The following is a 20,922-nucleotide window of genomic DNA, read 5'->3' on the forward strand; positions in this document are numbered from 1 at the left end:
GGCCATTAATTGTTATCACTTGGTTGAAGGCAGAGTTTAGAGTATCATGAGTCACAGTCAAAGTGGAAAATCTTCCATGCAGTGTAGCTCAGGGACCCGTGAAGCCTCCTGCAGAGACGCCACTGGTTCCCTCTCCCTGTCTACAGTGTCCGACAACCTTGCATCACACCTGAGCTCACACTACATTTCCCTGTTGATCAACAACACACCTGCACATATTGCTCCACCAATCTCTGAAACCCAGGCCAATCTCTGGCCAAAATTCAGGGGGTGCACAAGGCGGCAGCTAACTGTCGCCCTAACATGATGCATGTTACCCCTTTACACAACACCCACAACAATTTATCTGTGAACTTTCTCATGCACACACTTAATATTGCCCGGCCCTAACTTACACACATTCATCAGGTGGCTTAAATGTTCAATATTAATTAAAGGGGAGATGATATGTCAGTGCTTTCTTTAAAGTTTGTTTGAGCTGCTCCTTAGTGGCCTAAAAACAGTTATTGCAGGTTTAAAGAGAAATAAATCTTTTAATGTAGACCCGGACTTCTTGTGAAAAGCTTTCAATGACTTTACATTTTAAAAGCTGAGTTTCTTCTCATTAATCTCAAACACAGTGGAGCCTCATCTAGTGGCCATTAGAGGATCTGTATAATCCAACAGCAACATGAGGAGGTTGCAGCTTGTTTATAGAAAAGTGGGCTGATTATAAATGAATCATGTTAACCAGAGTTCAAAATTAAATAAATAAGATATTAATAAATAATAATAACAATCATATGAGTAAATAGATTCAAATATAATGGCCACGTAAACCACACAAAGGCTCAATCAAAATTCAAGAAATACATTAGAGAAGATTTTAATGTATAACAATTCACTTTGTATGTGAGTGATGCCGGAGTGGTGAATCAGTAAATCACAAAGCCCAAATACCATCAACTACCTGGAGAACAGCCTATGTCTATTACTGTAATTCCCAAATCCATAATTACAATCTAGTGTCGAGCTGCTGTAACATCCAGAGTCAACATGATGTTAATGCAAACGTGAACAACTGGATATTTGTCTCTGCTCCTCTCTGTGTCGTCTGCACACATTTTCTATATGTTAAGAAATTAAAGGTATTGGACTTTCATTTTATTTTGTTCCTTCATCACAAGTTTGACTGTTACTGTCATCCAGCCCTGCCTTTTTTTCTTTTTTGTTACATTTCCAACTTAAAATTCTTAAGATGAATACATATCACAACCTAACTGTTTTGCAGTGTTTTAATATACACTCCATCTCTCCTTGTTGCTTTAAATATATCTATCTATAAATTCTTATTTCCATCTAATCTAAATGTGCTTTATTGGCATGGGTACTAGTTCACATATACACACCAAATTTCATACCCTTCTGCCTTTGACCTCAGTGTCCAGTAGACATAATTTGTAGGCTGCACTTGTTTCTAATAATATTTCAATTTAATATTATTACTCCGATTGGTTAGTAAACTTTGTTGATGAGAAAACTCCTGTATTTCCTGTCTGTATACACATATATAAATAACTGTATATAAATTAACCCCCTAATAAATAAATAAAATGAATAAATAACATTCTAAAATCTCTGTGTTAGAAGTGTAGAATAAAGGAACTAAAAACTTTCATTTCATTATGTCACTTTTTGTTGTCTCTCACACAATGTGGACAAAAAGTCATCGGTACCCACCCTTATAGATCAGTACATGTGTCAGCTCAACTAGTAATGTTATCATGTGGTCTTTTGCATTATTGAAACCTAAGAACACAGGGCAAATTATTGTAATACATGTTTTTTTGTTGTTGTTTTATAGCAGTTATTAGCCACAAATGGATACATGACCTCATCACTGTGCATCCTACAAACAGCTGTTTAAAAAAGAAAAAAAAGGTTATAAAATATGTTGTATCTCTCTTTCACCTGCTTCCAAAACAAACCTAGCCAGATCAAGTTCTTTACCACAGGAGGTGGTGATGCTCGTACTGCTTTTGTCCACATAATTTGATAATTACTATAAAAAATAGTTATTAGCATGTTTTGTCTCTTTGAGTTGTGGTGGAAGCAATTTATTTACAGTATGTCGTTTGAATTATGGATGCAAATTAGCTGTTGTGCTAATCATGCACAATTATTCAATTCAATTCAAACTTTATTTGAGACTCGCAGAGGGTCCATAGATTGAGCACTTTTTACATAACCTGCTTGAGCATTTTAGTGGTGTTTCACTCCAAGCATGCTGAATTGTGATGTCGTTTTCATGTTTGTCTGGATGTACTGTAGCTCTTCATAGTTGACCTTGTGAATGAGATGTTTTCTGCTCTTTTTTGCTGTTGCAGGTTTTCAGAAGGGAATACTGAGTGGCAGAATCTCATCATAAACCAAGACATGATAGAAAGAAAGGTTAAATAAGGTTCATCCAAGAATCAAAATATTTGCTTTTTAGGAAATGTGCATTATAAAAGGTACATTCTGGGCTTTAGAATGATTTTTTTTTTAAAAACAAACAAACTACAGTCCTCAACACTGAACCAACACCCTGCTCACCTGTTTCCTCTTCCCTCATCTGCCTGGGAGTATACAGGCCTATATGTCGGCTTATTTCCACTTTGTCAGATGTGTTCCTCGCTAGGAAGCGGTTTTACCTGCCTGTGTGACTGATTCTGGAACTCCTGCATCTCTATCCAGACTTTGCTGGGTTGAATCTGCTTTTTGCCAGTCTGGTCTCTTGACTCCTGTTTTTTTTTTCTTTGGACAAGTAGTTAAAAAAAAAGAAAAAAAAGAAGAACCTTATTCCATGCTTTTGGGCCTAAACCTGTACCCTCACTGTGTCATTAAAAGTCTCATAGTCACTGGAAAGAAATAGGAGGTTTTCATTTGAATTATTTTGTCACCTAGAAAGCTCTAGGTCTATTTATAGAATACATGTCAAATGCAAAATACCAAAAATGATCCTGGCAAGTTAAATAAGGAGACAGAATTAGCAAAATCCCTCTGAGCCTGGATTATAATAAAGAAGATTAGAAAATCTATATAATTCTATGATTCTAATCCAGATGAAAAGTTCTGAAACACTACAACCTGAAGAAGGCGTCGACTTGTTTTTTCTTTTGGATGTACCGTTGATCATATTGTTTTGACCGATGCATGCAAATGCAAAGACACAGCCAGAGAGAGATCATCTCGAATATGATGATTGGTGCCAATGCCTATTTGACCAGCAGATGTCGCCACCACACAACCACACTGCGTCCGAGTCCGGAGCCTTTAATCCAATAACTCGAGGAGTACTTGGTGGGGCACTAGAGGGTCCCATATATTAAAGGGTCCAGTGCAAGTAAACAAGCAACTGTTCAATTTTCTTAGAAATAATGCACGAGACAATAAGTGTCACTGTCAATACTATAAGTCAGACAGGTAGGCTAGGCACAATAAAATAAATAAATAAATAAATAAATAAATAAATAAATGCATGCATGCATGCATGCGAGTTTCTGGGGGTACATTACACAAACGGATTCCAACTATGTCATAACTGGAGGTTTTGTAATAGGGAAAATGTCTTTGAATGTATTTATTTTGACTTTTTCTAGAGATTAATTGAATTTGTGTGCTCCTTGGGATTTACGAATATATTTAACAGCCACGCAGCTCTGTAAAGCTAGTTGGAGTTAAGAAGTATAAGAGATGCTGTAATAGCAGATGTTATGTAATTGCGCTTTCAAAATAAAAACACAAACAAGTAGCAGGAAACAGCTCCAAAAAGATTGCGGCTCAGTCGTTTCAGAAATTGACGGTAGCATTTCCGGTGTATGCAAAACTCACTAACATTCAGAGGCAAAGCATATTCTTAACAAGAAACGAGATTAGAAACACCAAAATGAATATTTGTGGCACCGCGTTCAACGAGAGCTTTACTGTGAAAGGCACTAGCGGATTTGTGTACATCGATGCTGCTCACTTGACGGCGGCTGCTCCGTCTCGTGCTGTCCGGCGCTCTTCCCACAGTCACTCCTCAGTGAATGTGACTGTTAACACCTGCACTTCACTGGCGACACCAGGTGAGACAGCTCCTCGCTTTCTAAACTTATTTATTGGTGAGAAGCTAACTAAAACGAAGCTAACTTAAGGACATAACGCCGCTTGTAGATGGAAAGACGTTTGTTTTTGGACTTTGCGTGACCGGGAGTAAAACACCTTGACAGTTTAGACGGACAAGTTAGCAAATGAGGAGACAGAGGCTAAATGTGGGACTTAAACGACGACAAACATGGTCGAATCTATCCTTAAAGAGAGCCTGACTGCCCGGACTTATAAAGCCGTCAGTCTTTAGCGGAGACACCGGCTGAATTTCGCTGGTGACTGGTTATCCTCAATGCTAGGGAGACTACCCGAGCGCTGTCAAAAGTCCAACATTACTGTCGTTTTACTTGTTTAACAGTGGAGCATGAATGGACTTGAACGAACATTTAGTGTTTTCTAGTAAATTGGGCATGTATGCCTATACAAAAGCCCAATTGATGAAATAAATCTAATTAAATTGTTACCACTTCTTGTTGTCTTTGGTGGCATGAATAACAGGTGAAACAGTTGAGGTGTTACTTGAGATGTTGCCACAGATTTGTTGGAAGGGTGTATGCCGAATTTTCACAAGCAACAGTAAAGCTTTCTTACATTTCTTTAAACTTCTTTTAATTGATGTATACATTTAAAGGTGGGCTTAAATGGCCAGAATTGAGAAAGGGGTTTGGTCTGAAATTATCTGCATATGATTGAACAGTGTTATAAGGAAATTCGTGCTCCAAAGCAGAACATTGAGCTTATTAACCAATTCGGAAGACTTAAAATCCTCTTTTAACAAGTCAGAACAATGAGAATAAATTGAGATGCTTTTACTTTCTTCCATATAGAATTGAATATGTTGAGAGACACAACATGAGATAGAAGGGTTTATCATGGGCTTTCTTACATGTGTGACATCTGTCACTCAGTATTTAATGAGAAAGTCACTCACAGCCACCAAACTACATTTATCGACTTCTCTATCCATTGACATTTAGGCTAACAAGCCCATTTTGGCCTCCTTGTTTACATTCTGGCTCATGTGAGTGAGGGGCTATGCAGTTGTTTACTGCCTGGCAAGGTGCCTGGCTAGTTTTAGATCATGTGTCAGTGCAAAGACATTCATTGGCATCTGCTGCTGGGCTACACTGCTGCGTGATCACCTAGTAGTAGGGAGGAATAACTGAACTATCTGTATAACAGCCCTAAATAGGCTAGATACGTTGCTCATGTTTTTGACTTGCAAAGTGAACCCAGGCAGGGTACATCACAGACTCAGACTCAACCGAAGACAAAAGCCTGCTGCTGAAATAGATTATTTACTTGAGTGGGGTTTGTCAAGTCTGTTGAGATGTCAAGCAGAATAAAAATGCTTCTGAAGTTTGAACAAATTCAGCTGACTTTTTGTAAAGCTCAAAACTTCTGGATGCTGCTGAATTTCTCCATTTTTTGCACAGAGACAAGGTAGATAGTGCTCTGTTTGCACTATCTCCTCCCAGATTGCCTCTTAGCTCCATTGGGAAACCTAATTGTGGTTTTGTTTTGCACACAAATTGGACTCAGTTTGGAGGCTGTGCGGCTCTCTGAAACAGCCTGTTTGATGTCGCCTCAGCAGTAGACACAGGGGACTGTTTTTGCACTTGTCTTAGAACATTTCTCCTGGTTATTTTGAGTCCCTGTAGTGTTGTGTCTTCATTTTTCTGTCCCATGCGATTGAGACTCTTAGGCAAATTGGTTTTGAAGCAGCGGTCAGCTCTGCCTCACTTTCCTTCTTGGAGAGAAAAATACAGAACTTTTTCCAAACACATAAGCTGGCAGACTGCCAGACGCAGCTTTGACTGAAATGATGCTTCCGTAAAGTTGGGGGAATGTTATCAATGGATGGAAATGTATTCCTGCCTGGGAAGAGTAACAGATTAGCTGTGCACTCCTGAGGGACGGGGCTTCCTGGATCTGAGAAAACAAACCAAAGTTGGGTCAAGTTAGAGTCACATGCCTTATCCTGACAGCATTCATCTGTCAGAAACTGTTTTATTGATTGCAAATTGAGTGAGTGCAGGTCCTGAAAAAGTCATAAACATGCCTCATATTCAGTTTAATAAAAACTAGGCTTGAGAAGTCATTAAATAGTCTTAAATTTGACAGGAACATACTTTTATCTCATTTCATTAAACCATTTTTACATTTATTTTTGTCAAAATGAGTCAAGCTCTTCAGTGTGACAGTCCACATTTCCTATGTTACAACAAATCCCTAAACCTATCACTGAACTTAATACTATCTTTTTACTTCATAATTGCTGTTACAGTACCTGTTGTCAAAAGGGGCGTTCATCTCTAAAAATCATATACCTACATAAATCCTACGTAAAACATGCCTCTGTGCAGGACCATATATCTACTTACTTTCATCTTGAAAATGTCTTAAAAAGCATTAAATGTAAGTGATTCCTATTGACACCCTGTCATAAGGCATAACACTGTACCTTGGCAGTCATGCTGTTGAATGGGGCAGTTAGCACCAGTTGTGCTGCAGTGATTAGTTAGTTGACAGAATATTAATGAGTTAATTGTCATTTATCAAGACAAACCTTTGCTGGTTCCTGTTTCTCAAATGTGAGGATTCATCTTTCTAAATTGAATATCTTTGACAGGCTGTAGGTTGAATGAAACATTTGCATGTGTCGTCACAGACTTTTTATACATTAAATGATTGATTGATTGATTCACTAGAAAAAGCAATTGACAGATTAACCAATATTGTAGAGCTAACAACGAAACGTAGAAGTAACAAAATTGGAACCTGTTCATTCTCTGTCAAACTATCAGTGGTGATAAACTCCCCAGGTTACCTTTAAATGTGTTTTTTAAGAATTGTACTGTAAAGAATTTTAAAAAATTACTAAGTCTATCTACTAAGACATTTTGAAAAATACACTTGTCAGTGTTTACACTTATGTGTTAGGAAAAATGTCTATATTTTTCTCTCCAACAAGGAAACTATTTAACAGAAAAACTGTTTGTAAAATACAGGCTCTGTTGGCCTTTTTCACAGAACACATATGACATCTGGCTGTAGGAAAAGGACAGGTGTAAATCACAAAATGAATGTGAGCTGAATTCCTTTTAGCTGCTTCTTTTCCAGGGTCCTGGTCTTGTTTATGCTGGTTCACTGCCACACTGCTGGGACATTACTGGGACATTTGACTAGAATAGAGATATTATCAGTAGCACCTGTCCTTTCTCATCTACAAGTGCTGTGAAAAAGGATGAGAATTTATTTCTAGATGAAGCCATTAAATGTCTTAACACAAGCAGCATTCATTAATGTATGTTTTGATTGCAGACTTTCAGTGATTTCTCCTTCTCTTATTTTCTAGCATTCCTGTTGCAGTGTAATGGCAGGTTGGGCTGCTGTTGCCTCCAGTTTCACAGAAACGGACTATAAACACACTCAGCCCTGCAGGCAACTAAACCTCCATTAGTCCTACTGTAACTCCAGATCTGTCAAACAGCTGGGCACCCATCAGAGATAATGGATCCAAACTCCAACAGCGAGAGGAAAAAGACCTCCTGGACCAGTTTACCTGAGGCTCCTTCACTCTAAATGCTGCTGAGCGTTCTACCCACATTTTCATCTCATGGCTGGGATTCAGCAGCTACCTGAATGACAAATGTTTGCTGAAACCGTTCGTCTGAAGGAGCATTGAAAAGACAAAAAAAGTGACCTTGGCTGTCGACTGCTAGCAGTTTGTGTGTCTGTGGTTCCGTCTGTTATCATGGGGAAAGAACAGGATCTACTGGTGGCCGTGAAGAGTGGAGATCTTCTGCTGGCGCACAAACTTCTCTCCAAAGTCAAGTGCAACAAAACCAGTGAGTATGGAGCTAACAGGGGCAGGGGGATACATGGTTTTGTGTTTTGCACTAAATGATTTTCTGTTTGTTCTGTGCTCTGGGCCTGGAATTATAATTGTTGTCACAATGAAAAAGAACTTAGATAGCAGAGCCAGAGTTATTATTGTGGCTGATGTTGTCATTACTTCTAACTCAAGTTCAGTTTCCTTGTGATAACCCCAGGATCAGGTTCAGCTGTCAACCACAAAACACAGCCCCCTCCAGCAGTCAGGTCGGGGACAATTTGAAACTAAGTGGATTCAAACTGCGGCACAACCCGAGCTAATCTCCTAAATGCAGACCCCTGCAGCTTGTGCGTCTTGCAGCGTGGGTTATACAGGGCTTTCTTCTTTCAGAGTTCCTTATCTGTGCAGATTTCAAGTGAGGAGACAAGCGAACTTGCTTTACAGCAGCATTGTTGTAAATGACAGGGTTCTCCCTTATCCAAGCCTGGGGAAAGTTAAGGCCAAACAGGCTGTGAAGTTGAAGCCTCTCTTTGTGGTGTTATCTGTTTTGGGCTTTCATCACTATGGCTGGCTGCTCAGTGACAAGCTCTGGGAACAAAGCTGTGGCTGTCAGGAAAAAGCCTGTTACACACTTTACACACTACACAGACAGCGAGCGCTGCTTGACAGAGAATATTAAAAGTGATATTGTCTGCTCTAGTGATGCTGTGTACTTCTGTTTTTTGAACAACCAATGACTACCAAACTGGCTGGGGAAAAGTGAATAAGTAATCTTTTCTGCTGTTTTATAAACTACCATCAAGGTGCCCTTGAGCAAGGCACTCCATCTGTTTTGGAAGAGCAGCTCAGTAGCCAAATATAAATGACCAGATTTACTTGGCAGCTCCCAGGCGAGAATTATGGAAGACAAAAAATATTACGTAAATGTATAGACATTTGTGGTAATCAATGAAAGAATAAATACAGAAGTAAAAGTGAAAAAATAAATAATTAAACACTCACTGTGTGCTCACTGCTAAAAACATTTGAAGTAATTGAAATACTGGAACAGTTAAAGTTGTATTTGAAGGTGAAGCAGTCGAATTACAAATACCGAAAGAAGCTGACTAAGCAGCTAGAATGGAAGTGCAAATGGACAAAGTTTTCATTTAAGTGGAAGCACTGAAAAAAATGGAAGTGTCAGTCTGAGTGTAAGCACTAAGTGATATTGAAGTGCTACTTTAAATGAAAATGCTGAAAAGATCGGTAGTTTCAGTTGAAGTTCAAGCACTGAAGGAGATGAAGTTTCAGTTGAAGTTAATATATGTAGATGGAAGTCCAGAAAAAGATTGGTGCCAGTTCAAGTATACAATATATACAGGGCTCCAGTCCACACACACTGGCGCGCCAAACTTTTTCATTTAGGTGAACCAGCACATAATTTAGGTGCAACTAATAATACATTTTAATTTAATTTTAATTTAAACACATTGTGTACATGGTTGTTAACAGGAATAAAGTTTCAAGTTTCAAGTTTTGCAGATACATGTTTTTCTTCACTTCAAGCACACCTACAAACTATTTTTATAGGCTACATTTCTTTTTAATCAGACCTGCTAAATGTCAGGCACAAGTCATTTTTTGTATGCCATAGTATTATGTGTTACATGGGCTTTCTTCAAAAACACCTCAGTGACTTTCCTGAGCTGAAGTTGGACCTTTACCAGACAAACACAACAGCTTACCACACATATAATTATGAAAGGCAAGTTGTATACTTCATATCTTCATGGCTCATTTTTTTAGCACCTGCACACTGAGAGCATTTGACAAAGATGTTGCTGAAATTTGTGCTAAAAAAATGTTTCACATATAGACAGAAAATTGCATTTGCCTGTATTTTTGTCTTAATCTTCGTCACCCCCTCACTAATGCACACACTAATGCTTTCAACGCTGCTGATCCTCCAGGAACCTCGCAGGACATCAATGGTGTAGTCATTTGTCACTAGTCAGAGCCTTCAGTGTCTGACAGCAGCAAAGCAAATGCTGCAGCTGGCAGTGAGGACTCTGCACATGACTTCCACTGTCTCCCATTTACAGAACGGCCTTGTCAATAAGGGCTGATTGATTAGTAGGTAGTGACCTGTTTGAAAGGTTTTAAAAACCAGCCACCCCATAAATAGAGTTGTGCAATGTGCTGCCAGCAGATTATTTAATTAATTTACTTAGTTACAACTCAAAATCAGAGTTGAATTAGTATTATTTTTTACACTTTTTCCTAATGAAAAAATAATTCTTGCTTCATTGTCTATATTGCAGACTCATTATTTTTCCTTCCTAGAAAGCAGTGTATTCATGTCATACCAAGGTGTTTGTGAATATTCATACAATCTCACCACATTGAGAGTTGGGATGGATATGGAAAAAACTTGATAAGCATCACCATTGGACTACACAGTAACAACAAAACTATGACTATGACAGCCACACAAGCAACTTGTAAGGCTGTATCTGGGCACAGTGGAGCTTTGAGCTAAATGCTAATGTCAGCATGGTAACACATTCACAATGGCAATATTAACATGCTAGCATTGCATGCTAATTTGCACTGAAAAGGACAGTTAAAGATATATATATATATATATGTACTACCAGTCAAAAGTTTGGACACACCCTCTCATTCAATGGTTTTTCATTATTTTTATTATTTTCTACATTGTAGATCAATACTAAAGACATTTTCAGTTGGCTTCTGACATTTCAGAAGTCTCACAGGGGAAATTTGACGGAGAAGTTGCTGTATAATGTTAATTTTGTTAACAAAACCGTGTATTATACATTCTTTAAATAAAGTTTTGTAGTATGATACATCCCATCATAACAAAGTTACAACTTCCAATGTGACTTGAGTGGCAACAAGGTGGCTGGGCTATTTCTTAGTCTTATTTTGCTCCCATAGTTGTGTCCTGGAGCTGGATTTAACTGAGAGGGATAAACCCTACACAACTATCAACCACTTTTTAGACTCTAAGAATACCAAAATGTTAAGTCTGTTGTTTGTTTCAACATTGTAAGGTAGAATGAACATTACAGTCTTTAGTCGCCACTATGTCAGATTATATGAAAATAAGAACATGATCAGTGACATTATGATAGCAAACACAACTTAACTACATGTGTAAAGCCAGAGTGATCAGGTGCTTCCTGAGCCGTTATGTTTGACATTCCCAAGCCTCCTAGCTGAGCCTTAGGCTGAGGCTGGGTGCAGATAGAGGAGGAGGCACCTGCACTGGACTGAACTCTGTAACTTGAGGGAGTGGCGAGGGGACTTGGGGGTCATGGAGTGACCAAGCATGTGGTGGACAGACAAAAACACAAAGTATTAGTAGAGGGTGCGTCTGGTCAGCTGGTCTGGCTCGGACTGAGGAGAGGGGGACTCACTCTGTGTGTGTTCTCATGTTGTGGGTTGTGCAGGAGTGGGAGAGTTACATAATACAAAACTGACACAGTAGGTGTAGGATAACATAACAGGACCTCGTCATATAGTTCAGTACAACATTTTGGTGACACTTAAAAGTATGCCAAATTAGCTATGAGCAGGTCCTGTTGACTGTATAAGAGGATATGCAGACAACATCACTAAATTACTGTAATACTGATAAAACTAAAAAATGTAATGATTCACAGGCTAATTCTGGAGTTTTTTTGGTGGACACAGATTGTTGCATCACGCGCAAAGGGTATTAAAGTACCTTAATTGTCCCCATGAGCTGTGTGTTACAGCCACTGCTGCTCCTGTAACTGTTGACTGTGTTGGTAAACTGGCCAAACAGCAGCCAATTATACAAACTTATTTCCTATTATTTTAACACTGTCATACACCTTTCCCTTTCACCTGATGCAGCCTCTTTGGCTCATCTCTCCCTCTCTGTGAACCTGTGCTACCCTCCCTCACAGTTTGAGAGACTCGGTCTTAAGTGGAGAAACTCTGTGCTTTGCTTGGCTTAAATGCTGTTTTGTAGAAACACATAGCCATCAAATTGGTGAAAAGGCTGGATATCAGCACAGAGCAGACTTAGCATTTGTCAAAGAAAAATACATTAAAACCAGCATCAGCCTTTTAATTGTTTGTGTATGGCAGGAGTAGCACTTGTGGTGCTGGGCGAAGGTACCTGATTGTAAATCTGGCTATGAGGTGGCAGAGGAAGCTTGCGGTGTCCCAAGGAGATTATCCATGGTGCCGAGGCTGGCTGATGGACAGGGAGCTGAGATGGGAGGTTTCTTCTCCGATCAGCCATCTGCTGACATCAGGTTGGGTACTCTGTCAATTTAAGTGGACTTACCTCAGCCTCTCTCTTTTTGCTTAGCTGTTGCAAGCTGACAAATCAGGTGGGCTCATTGTAGATAGATATAGTGGTTACACAGAAGACTGCAGCCTCAGTCCAGCTTCTCAGTTTGCGCTGCGTTTAGAGTGACAGCTTGACTCGTAAAGTCATCTTGCCCTCTTGACTAGGAGTGGACTTAGGAGGGTGTTGTTTGCCCCTCCCTAAATTGGGACCGTTAGAGACTGGAGGTTCTTCAAAGGCCTTCTAAATTACAATGCCTTTTGTTGTAACACATGCTTGCTTTCATCTTGACCCACAGCCCAACCCTCTCTTCTGTCATGGTAAATACAAGGCCTTTAGGTACTTCTCAGTGGACAGATGGACAAACAGCTAAGACACAAAGGCAAAAGATTATATTTGAGCATCTATTATGTACGCCATTTGATCCGTACATAATATACTGATGACTCAACCTATACACGTCTTGGGCACGTTTTTACCAAACACACACAGGTAACAACAGTAAGCCATGCCTAAGTCTGCAGGCTGACTCATAAAGTAGTTGTGATTAGCACACCTTAATCAGATCACTGCTATGATATTAGCAGCTGAGTCTTATCTGAATGCAAGTGAATTATCTGTCATAATGATGTTATATAATGAACGCGCTCCATGATCAGCCATGTGAGGCAGAAGGTTGCAAACTCTCAGATCAACCTAATTAAATAGATTTGGCAGGATGGTAAATTTTGAATATATAAGGTATAGTATTAACAAAAGGTGGTTTTAGTTCTTTTTTAAGCATAGCCATTTTCCAAGTAAGAGTAATGTGATAATTGGAACCTGCCATACTGAGCTTAAATTAAAAGTATTGCCTATTGCTTATTCAGTGCACAGCATTGAACCTTTCTGAGTCACTCAGGGGAGGCTGAGGGTAATGTTTTTTGGATTGTAAACCAAAGCTGGGATTCATCCTCTTGGCTGCAAAGTGGTGAACACAAACTGACATTCATATTTCTTGTTTTATTTGAACTAGCAGTTGAAGAAACCCAAAGTTATTCAATTGACAATAATATTAAACAGAGAGAACATTTGAGAAGCTAGAAGCAGAGAATGACAGTTATGCTTGAAGAACTACTTCAACAATTAACCAATTGACATAAGGCCACCTAGTTTTTCTCTGCAAATCTGTTACCTCAGTATTACCCGCAGATTCCACTGGATACGGTACGGCTGCGTTACGGCTGCGTTACAGCTCCGACACGGCAGCGGAGCTGATAGGTTACACTCTAGTCTATGTGTTAACTTCCACCAGGTCCGCTGTGCTGCGTGTCTGCTGCGTTCCAGCTCCGGCAGTCCGCAGCCCTGCGGATCAGATACGCAGGACTTCTATTCTGGCGGACGCTGCAACACAATGCAGCAAATCAGCCGAATTTAGCACAGAGCAGACAGGAAGTCAGACACGAAACAACAACAAGACATCCGGTTGATTTTCAAAATAAAACACTCCGTGTTGATACAAGCACAAAAACCTCAAAAAAGAGACAAATACCAGATCTTCTTCTTATCCGTCGGTCGGGAACACTTCGTGTTGTTGTGTTTATAACACGTACATATAACTGCGTTCGTGTGTGATTATGTAATTATCACGGGAATTCCTCGGTTTCGTAACTCCAGCTGATCGGCGGAATTGCGCCGTGGCGGACTCAAAACGCAACTGGTGGGGGTTGCCGGATGAGGACGACGGAGCAAAATCGTTAACGCAGCCGTAACGTATCCTGTGGAATCTGCGGGTTAGAGTTTAACCTGACATGCCAGGTGGTTTGTTACGCAGAATCATCTGGAAAGGCACTGTTAGAAACAGTAGAAAAGGGCAGGCACTTTCAGCAAATACTTGGCAGGTTATTGGATGAAGCATCTGTATCTCACCATCAAACTTCGACCAACCAGATCAACAGTATGATAGGGATACCACCAGTGGAGCCAGCTGGTAAATCAAACTCTTACCGAAGTCGAGAGTAGAGCAAAAAACATCTTTTCCATCGAGAAAAGCTGGAGTTGCAGCTGTTCTTTGCTCTTCCTTCAATAAAATAAACTCTCCAGTTCTGATATAACTGATGCTATAGCAGCTATACTAACTTCTTAAGGAGCCGAAAATGTTGTTTTCAAACAAATAGTTGCATCTCCCATAGTCACCACACCTAAACCACGCCCATATGTCCTTGCTCATTGGTTTATAGCTGATTGGTTCAACCAGTTTGTGTTCTGCCACAAAGTGCATGTCTTGAATCCTGGCAAGATAAGTAAGTAATATAAGTAAATAATATAAGTAAATTTAATATAAGTAAATATAAGTAAATTACAGGTATGGTTGAAAAGAGTGATTTATTCATGTGCATAAAACTCCACTGAGAGTTATTCTGATCGTTTTTCGTCATGAGGATGCTTGTTTCCAATCTAAAGAAAAGCACTCCGAAGCTTAAGCTTAAGCTTAACACCAGGGAAACTCATTTCTGTAAATTGGGGGTTCCCGCTGGGAACTTGCTCAAGAATTCTGTGCACACTTCAAAAACATAATTTCTCAATGGTGCTGGAACTGATGGGTTACACTGATGGTGTTTTCTTATTGATTAATCATTAATGGCCTTTCTACAATCAGTTATACTTTCTAAGTTTTTTGAGCAAACGTAGGCCCGTTCATTGTAAGTATTTCTCTTCTCACATCGTTGTTTCACCATTTCGATACATCACTGTACTGTTCAGTCCCATTTGAGCCTCTGCTGATGATGATCTTATTCATCATTGAATCTATGCTTTAATATGCCATTAAGTTGTTAGAGACCAAAAACAGAGCTAAAAGAGAGTGAATATTGGATTTACAATCACCAGGTAAATGCAAACACATCTCCAAAGGAGTCATTATGTGGTTCTGTAACAGTTGGATGTGAAAGCAACAGTTGACCATATCAATCAGGGATACACTGATAAATTATTGGCCCGATATTGGGAACTTATTTTGAAAATACAAAAATGTGAAACGAGCAGTCATCTTATCGATATTAGCCATGAGAAGCAGGTAATTATCAGTTATTGGCTGAAAAAATACACATTGTGCATCCCTAATATCAACTTAAAAGCTGGTGATATGTCAATATTATGTTCACAGCTTGTTTCTGCTGCTTTCAAGATTGAAGCTGGAGTCATCATTTAGTCAGCCTCATTTAGCAAAAATGGCTCTGTCTAGAGTACCTCTTAAGATCACTTAATAACAAATTATATCTTGTTTGTTTAATCCAAACGGAGATGAATCCCAACCCACTCTGGTTCAAGAGAGTAATATCGATCTGCACATCTAACCCTCAGAGAGAGGTATTTCCCAAAATGATGAACCATTTATTTTAAAAATGTTAATTTGGGATTAACAGCTGCCTTTTCTTTAACAACCCCCACCCCCACCTCTACCTCTACCTCCACCTCCACCCATATCCTTCATCTTGGCTTCCTTCCTTCATCCCTGTACCTCGAATTAGGGATGACCCATCTGGCCAAGTGTCAGATTAGGAATCTGTTATACCTAAGAGTATGTAAGAGGTGTATTCGTGCATGTGTCTGTGTGTGCTTATGTGGATTAAAGCAGGTGTGTGTTGTCTCCTTGCATTTATAAAGCATAGGCCAAACAGGAATAGTTAATTTTCTCTGAATTCTTTTCAACTTATCTTATGTTTTTATTCTGTAGCAGCAGGGTGTTGTTGTTGGCCTATTAGCTAACCGGCTAACTGGGCTAATCGGTCTTCTACTTTATTAGCCAGACAGTTGGGTAGCAGCCAAGTAGTGTGTGAACGGCTTTCAAGTTCACCTACTCTTGCACTCTATCAGATACACACACACACACACAAACACACACAGTCACACACACACACATTAATCCTGACCCCTTTCCTCCCCTGACAGATGGGGTAGCCTGTCTAGGATTGCAGAGGAATTTACCAAAGGAATTAAGTTGTGTGTGTGTGTGTGTGTGTGTGTGTGTGTGTGTGTGTGTGTGTGTGTGTGTGTGTGTGTGTGTGTGGTCGCCATAGACAGCAATATTTATCTAGCATAACTAGCCTTTTATTACTCGCTCCAGGCTGCACATTGTGGAGTCTGGCACTCATCCTCATTGAGCTCCATGCTTTTCTCCTGTTACTAAAAAACAAGCCGTCATTCAGGCAGGTGCGTGACTGTAGCATTCAAGAGCGTGAGGCACGGTGTCACTGGTTTCTTCCCTGCCTCTACATGCCCTGCAATACACTGTGTTCATGTGTTTGGATTCAAGAGGGTGAATAGGAACACATATCTGTTGGTAAGGTATTCTGAGTTAGTGGAATTGTTGTTGTACTTGTACAGACATGGTAATGTGGTTGTCTGACAAGGAGGTCTCATTTTATGTCTATTTCCATAAATGTGCATACTGTATGTGTATGGGTGAGGAGCGTGTGGGATTCCTGAATGGGAATTGGGCTGTATCAGTATCTGGCAGCGGTAATGAGAATCAGCAGAAACGGTTGCTGTTGTGGCTTTGATCTTCTGTGTTATCGCACTCTTTCTTCCCCCTTTTTTTTTACCTTAATTTCATCCCTCGATTCCTCCCGTCTCTTACCCCAGCAAATAGAAATCGCTGCCTCTGCTGGCCGACTCATATCTCTCGGCTTTGTAGTTGTTTGATAAGCTACTGTGCCTCAGAATAAGATGCTATTCACTGTAATGAGAAGTTTCTGGAAAACAGTGTCTTGGATGATATTTAGGCTAACAGATTAGTGTGTGTCTATGTCAGGCAAATTTGTGACATGGGAGGAACAATAGAATCAGAGTTTGTTCACTGATGTATTAAGGTTTTCATTGCAATCATTTTCAGTGCCTCTAGGCCTAAAGACTTAATTCAGGTCATATTTCAAGAGGCATTCCTTTTATACACAAAGCTCAGTTTGCTTTATCATTATTTCCTGCTAAATTTTTTTAATCAACTTATTGTTGCAACTCAAGTCGACAGTTTACAATACTTGGTGCCACGACTTTATTTTTATTAGAGCCCGACTGACGCTAGATTTTTGGGGCCGATGCTGATACCAATTTGCAGAAATTCTGATATCAATCCATCAGACGATATTTTTTATTTTCACAGAATATATACATAATACACTTGCTTTGCAATGATCCCTCAAATACAGTTATCAGTCATGACAAAGATGTATAGGTAATGGAGGCTGGACATTTTACAATTTAACCATTTTTATTGTCCATACTGACATCAGTGCACTAAAACAGTAAACTTCAGTCTACAGTTATAAATTACCCCAGGCATCTTGTTATGCTTCATATATTATATATATATATATTGGCACAAATTACACAACATATATGTTGATTCGATATATCGGCCCAGAAAAAATTCCTGGATCGGTCCCTTTATCAAATCCGTGCCAAAAGTAATAGACGTCTGTTCTGGGCCGAGACCCATCCTCCATCCAAGTTTCATGGAAATCTGTTGAGTAGTTTTTGTGTAATCCTGCTGACAAACTGACCAAAAAGGTAAAACGTATTGAGGTTCAATTCCTAGCCTTGTGTATGAGGGCGCTGGGGGAATTGGCATTGTTCAGTGAGGTTAATGTTGGGTCGTGAAAGTTATGGTTGGTCCAGCTACTACTGCTATACATTGACTTGCACAATTTTCACATTATGTAGAGACAACAGCGTATTGATCCTGGCCTCTTAGGCTAAATGAGAACTGTAATGACTTTTCCATCCATGCAGGATTGTGTGACCTCATGCTGGTGTTTGGCAGTCCAATAAGTTAACTAGCTGGAGGGGGTCACTGAGCCAAAGTAGCCTTTGTTAAAATTGATTTAACTGTTTGTTTTTTTGGCCTCAGCAGCATAATCATAATGGTCCTGAGGCTTTGCTTCAGTTTACTCACTATTTTAAAATGAAAGGCAGAGTTGGTGTAAACTCTCAGGACTTGACTAGAACCAGGTCATAAGTCTTCATGTTGTAGTTCAACATGACTCCAAGTCTAGTTCAATGTGAGTGTGACTTCATTCAAGAGATTGTAACACAAACACTCTTATTAGTGAGATACAAAATTCTTAGCTCTGTGAAAAATGGTATTAAAAAATAAACTGACAGTGGTAAACTGCTGCACACAGCAGACACAGTAGACAACTCCACGGCATCTAAGGGTAGATGGTGATGAGCCAGCGTAAGTACACAAAACTTTTTCACTTCCAGGCAGGTGAACTCTACACGAACCTGTGTCATATTTCCTCTCATTACACGCTCTTCAGTAATAGCTGTGGTTCAGGGAAAGGGATTGGTTTCTGTCATTCCTCCTCAGCCTTGCTGCTAAAGATACAGCAAATCAAAAGTAAAGGAAAGGGAATATCTCGTGAGACTGAACTGGATGGGCATAGAATATTGTTTCTCTTTTGTGTTTGTAGTTGTTTGAGGATAATTGTGGGTTCTTGTAGTCTTATTAAATATTCGAGTGGAGTTGTGTTTCTCCTTGTAAACATGTTCAAATGTAATATCTTTGTTCCTATTGTAGATTACAACAAACATGTAAGGCACTGCAGATGGAATGTTTTGTTTTTTTATGTTTTTGCTGTCTTTTATTTTGTAGTGTGCTGTAATCTGATTATTGGAAGGACTTTCTGAATTAAAGGGAAATTTAAATTATGAAAAAGCAGCCATGTGCAGTAATACAGATCATTGAGGATGCCATACGCTGAGATGCATCGAGAATCGTTTTACATTCGAATCATTGACAGCTGAATCGTGATTGAATCGAATCGTGAGGCCAGTGAAGATTCACACCTCTAGCAGCTGAGGGTTCGGGTCCAACCTATGGCCCTTTGCTGCATGTCGTTCCCCCACTCGCTCTCATCCAGCTCCCTGGCACTCTTAAAGGAATAGTTCACTCTAGAATGAAATTCAGTCATTATCGACTCACCCTCATGCTGATGAGAAGTCCGGTGTAGTTTCTTATAACTCAAAGTGCAGCCGGAGACCCGCGGGGGTACCCTCCTGCAGCAAAAATCCCTATGACGGGCGTCAATGGTGCCCGAGATGAAAAGGTCCATAAAACTACACAAAAAACTTTGTAATATTCCTCCATACTGCTCGTCCACTGCAATCCAAGTGTCCTGAAGTGGCGACATCCAGAGTTTACTCGAAACAACGTCATTTAGTACATTTTTCTAGCCTATACAGTCACTACACTATATTTGCCTGGAGGCACGCTCCCACGATAGAGAACAGACAGAACACACCGGTATTTACATGCAGCTGTGAGTTTCAACGTTTCAAATCACTAGTGCAGGCAGAACCCTCTTGTGTTTGTGCGTTGCTCTGTCGCTCACAGCTGGATGTAAATACCGGTGTGTATCTATCGCGAGTTCTCGTTGATCTTGTCTGGTGCCGCTTCCGTAGTGCAAGCGGCTGTGAGGGAGACTCGCGTGCACGCGGGAGCGTTCCTCCAGGCTAATATAGTATAGTGACTGTTTAGGCTAGAAAAATGTACTAAATGACGTCGTTTCAAGTAAACTCTGGATGACGCCACTTCGGGACACTTGGGTTGCAGTGGACGAGCAGTATGGAGGAATATTACAACGTTTTTGTGTAGTTTTATGGACCCTTTCGTCTGAGACACCATTGACGCCCGTTATATGGATTTTTGCTGCAGGAGGGTACCCCCGCGGGTCTCCAGCTCCTTTAAGCTATCCTGTCCAATAAAGCTATCAAAAGGCCCAAAACAAACAAACAGACAAACAAACAAACACCTTATTAAAAAAGTAGCCAAGATGTACCTTCCAGACCAAAAACATGAATCAAGGTAATGTTAAGGGAATCTAAATTCAAGCTTTTCTTAATTTTTTCTCTTTTACTCAGAATTTGAAATGCAAGTAATTAGTAATATTTATCATCATAGTGTGTGACAGGTCTTCATGGTGGAAGACCGCTATTCACCCAAAATTTTACAATTCATATAGTGAGGAGACAAATTATAATTTATTGGAACAGAAAATTAAATAATTTTGGTAATTAACTGATCTTTTAAGCTAAGTTTAACGATCTAAAATACTAAATATTCTATGTTTCTAGCTTAGCAGATATGAGGATTTACTAATTTTCTCAGTGTGACCAACAGTCCAAAACTAACATTACAATGGTATGATACAATTTGAAAACCTAACTTTGGGCTCTGACTATTTGGATATTTTTCAAGTTTTTTGATATGAAAGTGACTGTAAGTAGCAGTCCTGCCTTTAACACTCAGAAACCTCATATTGGAGCTTTGGATCAATATGTTGTCACTTGGTATCATGATAGCCTATTATGTGCCTTTTCATGGCATGTATAGTAAGTGAAGATGTCTAACTTTCAGTAGTCCTGTAACTCTATTTACAGTGTGATTTGTGTAGCTGTTAGGGTCATTTGGAGAACATTTGTTACCTCTTTGAAAGAACTTTGCATCGTTGCCCAATATAGGAAATGTTTTTTTTCATCCTCCCAAGTAGATAGCCAAACATAGTACTACACATGCTAATGTGTTGTCATGTGCTGCTCTCAAGAGACTGGGAACGTGTTGTTCAGATTCATTTCGAGCTGCAACAATTAGTTGATTAATTGATTA

General features: G+C 39.6%; 1 protein-coding gene across 5 annotated transcripts in view; it reads left to right on the top strand.

The window, feature by feature from the left end:
* The first annotated feature begins 4,005 nt into the window (after nucleotides 1-4,005).
* Nucleotides 4,006-20,922, top strand: part of LOC311250501 (CASK interacting protein 2) — a 61,338-nt gene continuing 44,421 nt past the window's right edge. For 3 of the 5 annotated variants that reach the window (XM_084342222.1, XM_084342224.1, XM_084342225.1), the window contains exons 1-2: nucleotides 4,006-4,088; nucleotides 7,469-7,961. In XM_084342222.1, coding sequence (XP_084198348.1) covers nucleotides 7,868-7,961 — 94 coding nt within the window. In that variant the 5' untranslated portion in view covers nucleotides 4,006-4,088; nucleotides 7,469-7,867. Of the gene's footprint in view, nucleotides 4,089-7,468; nucleotides 7,962-12,221; nucleotides 12,241-20,922 lie in introns of those variants that run through there. The other 2 variants (XM_084342226.1, XM_084342228.1) reach the window with 2 other exon arrangements.

The sequence above is a fragment of the Pagrus pagrus genome, assembly GCF_965226575.1.
Source record: "Pagrus pagrus genome assembly, chromosome: 21".
In the NCBI taxonomy this organism is placed as follows: domain Eukaryota; kingdom Metazoa; phylum Chordata; class Actinopteri; order Spariformes; family Sparidae; genus Pagrus; species Pagrus pagrus.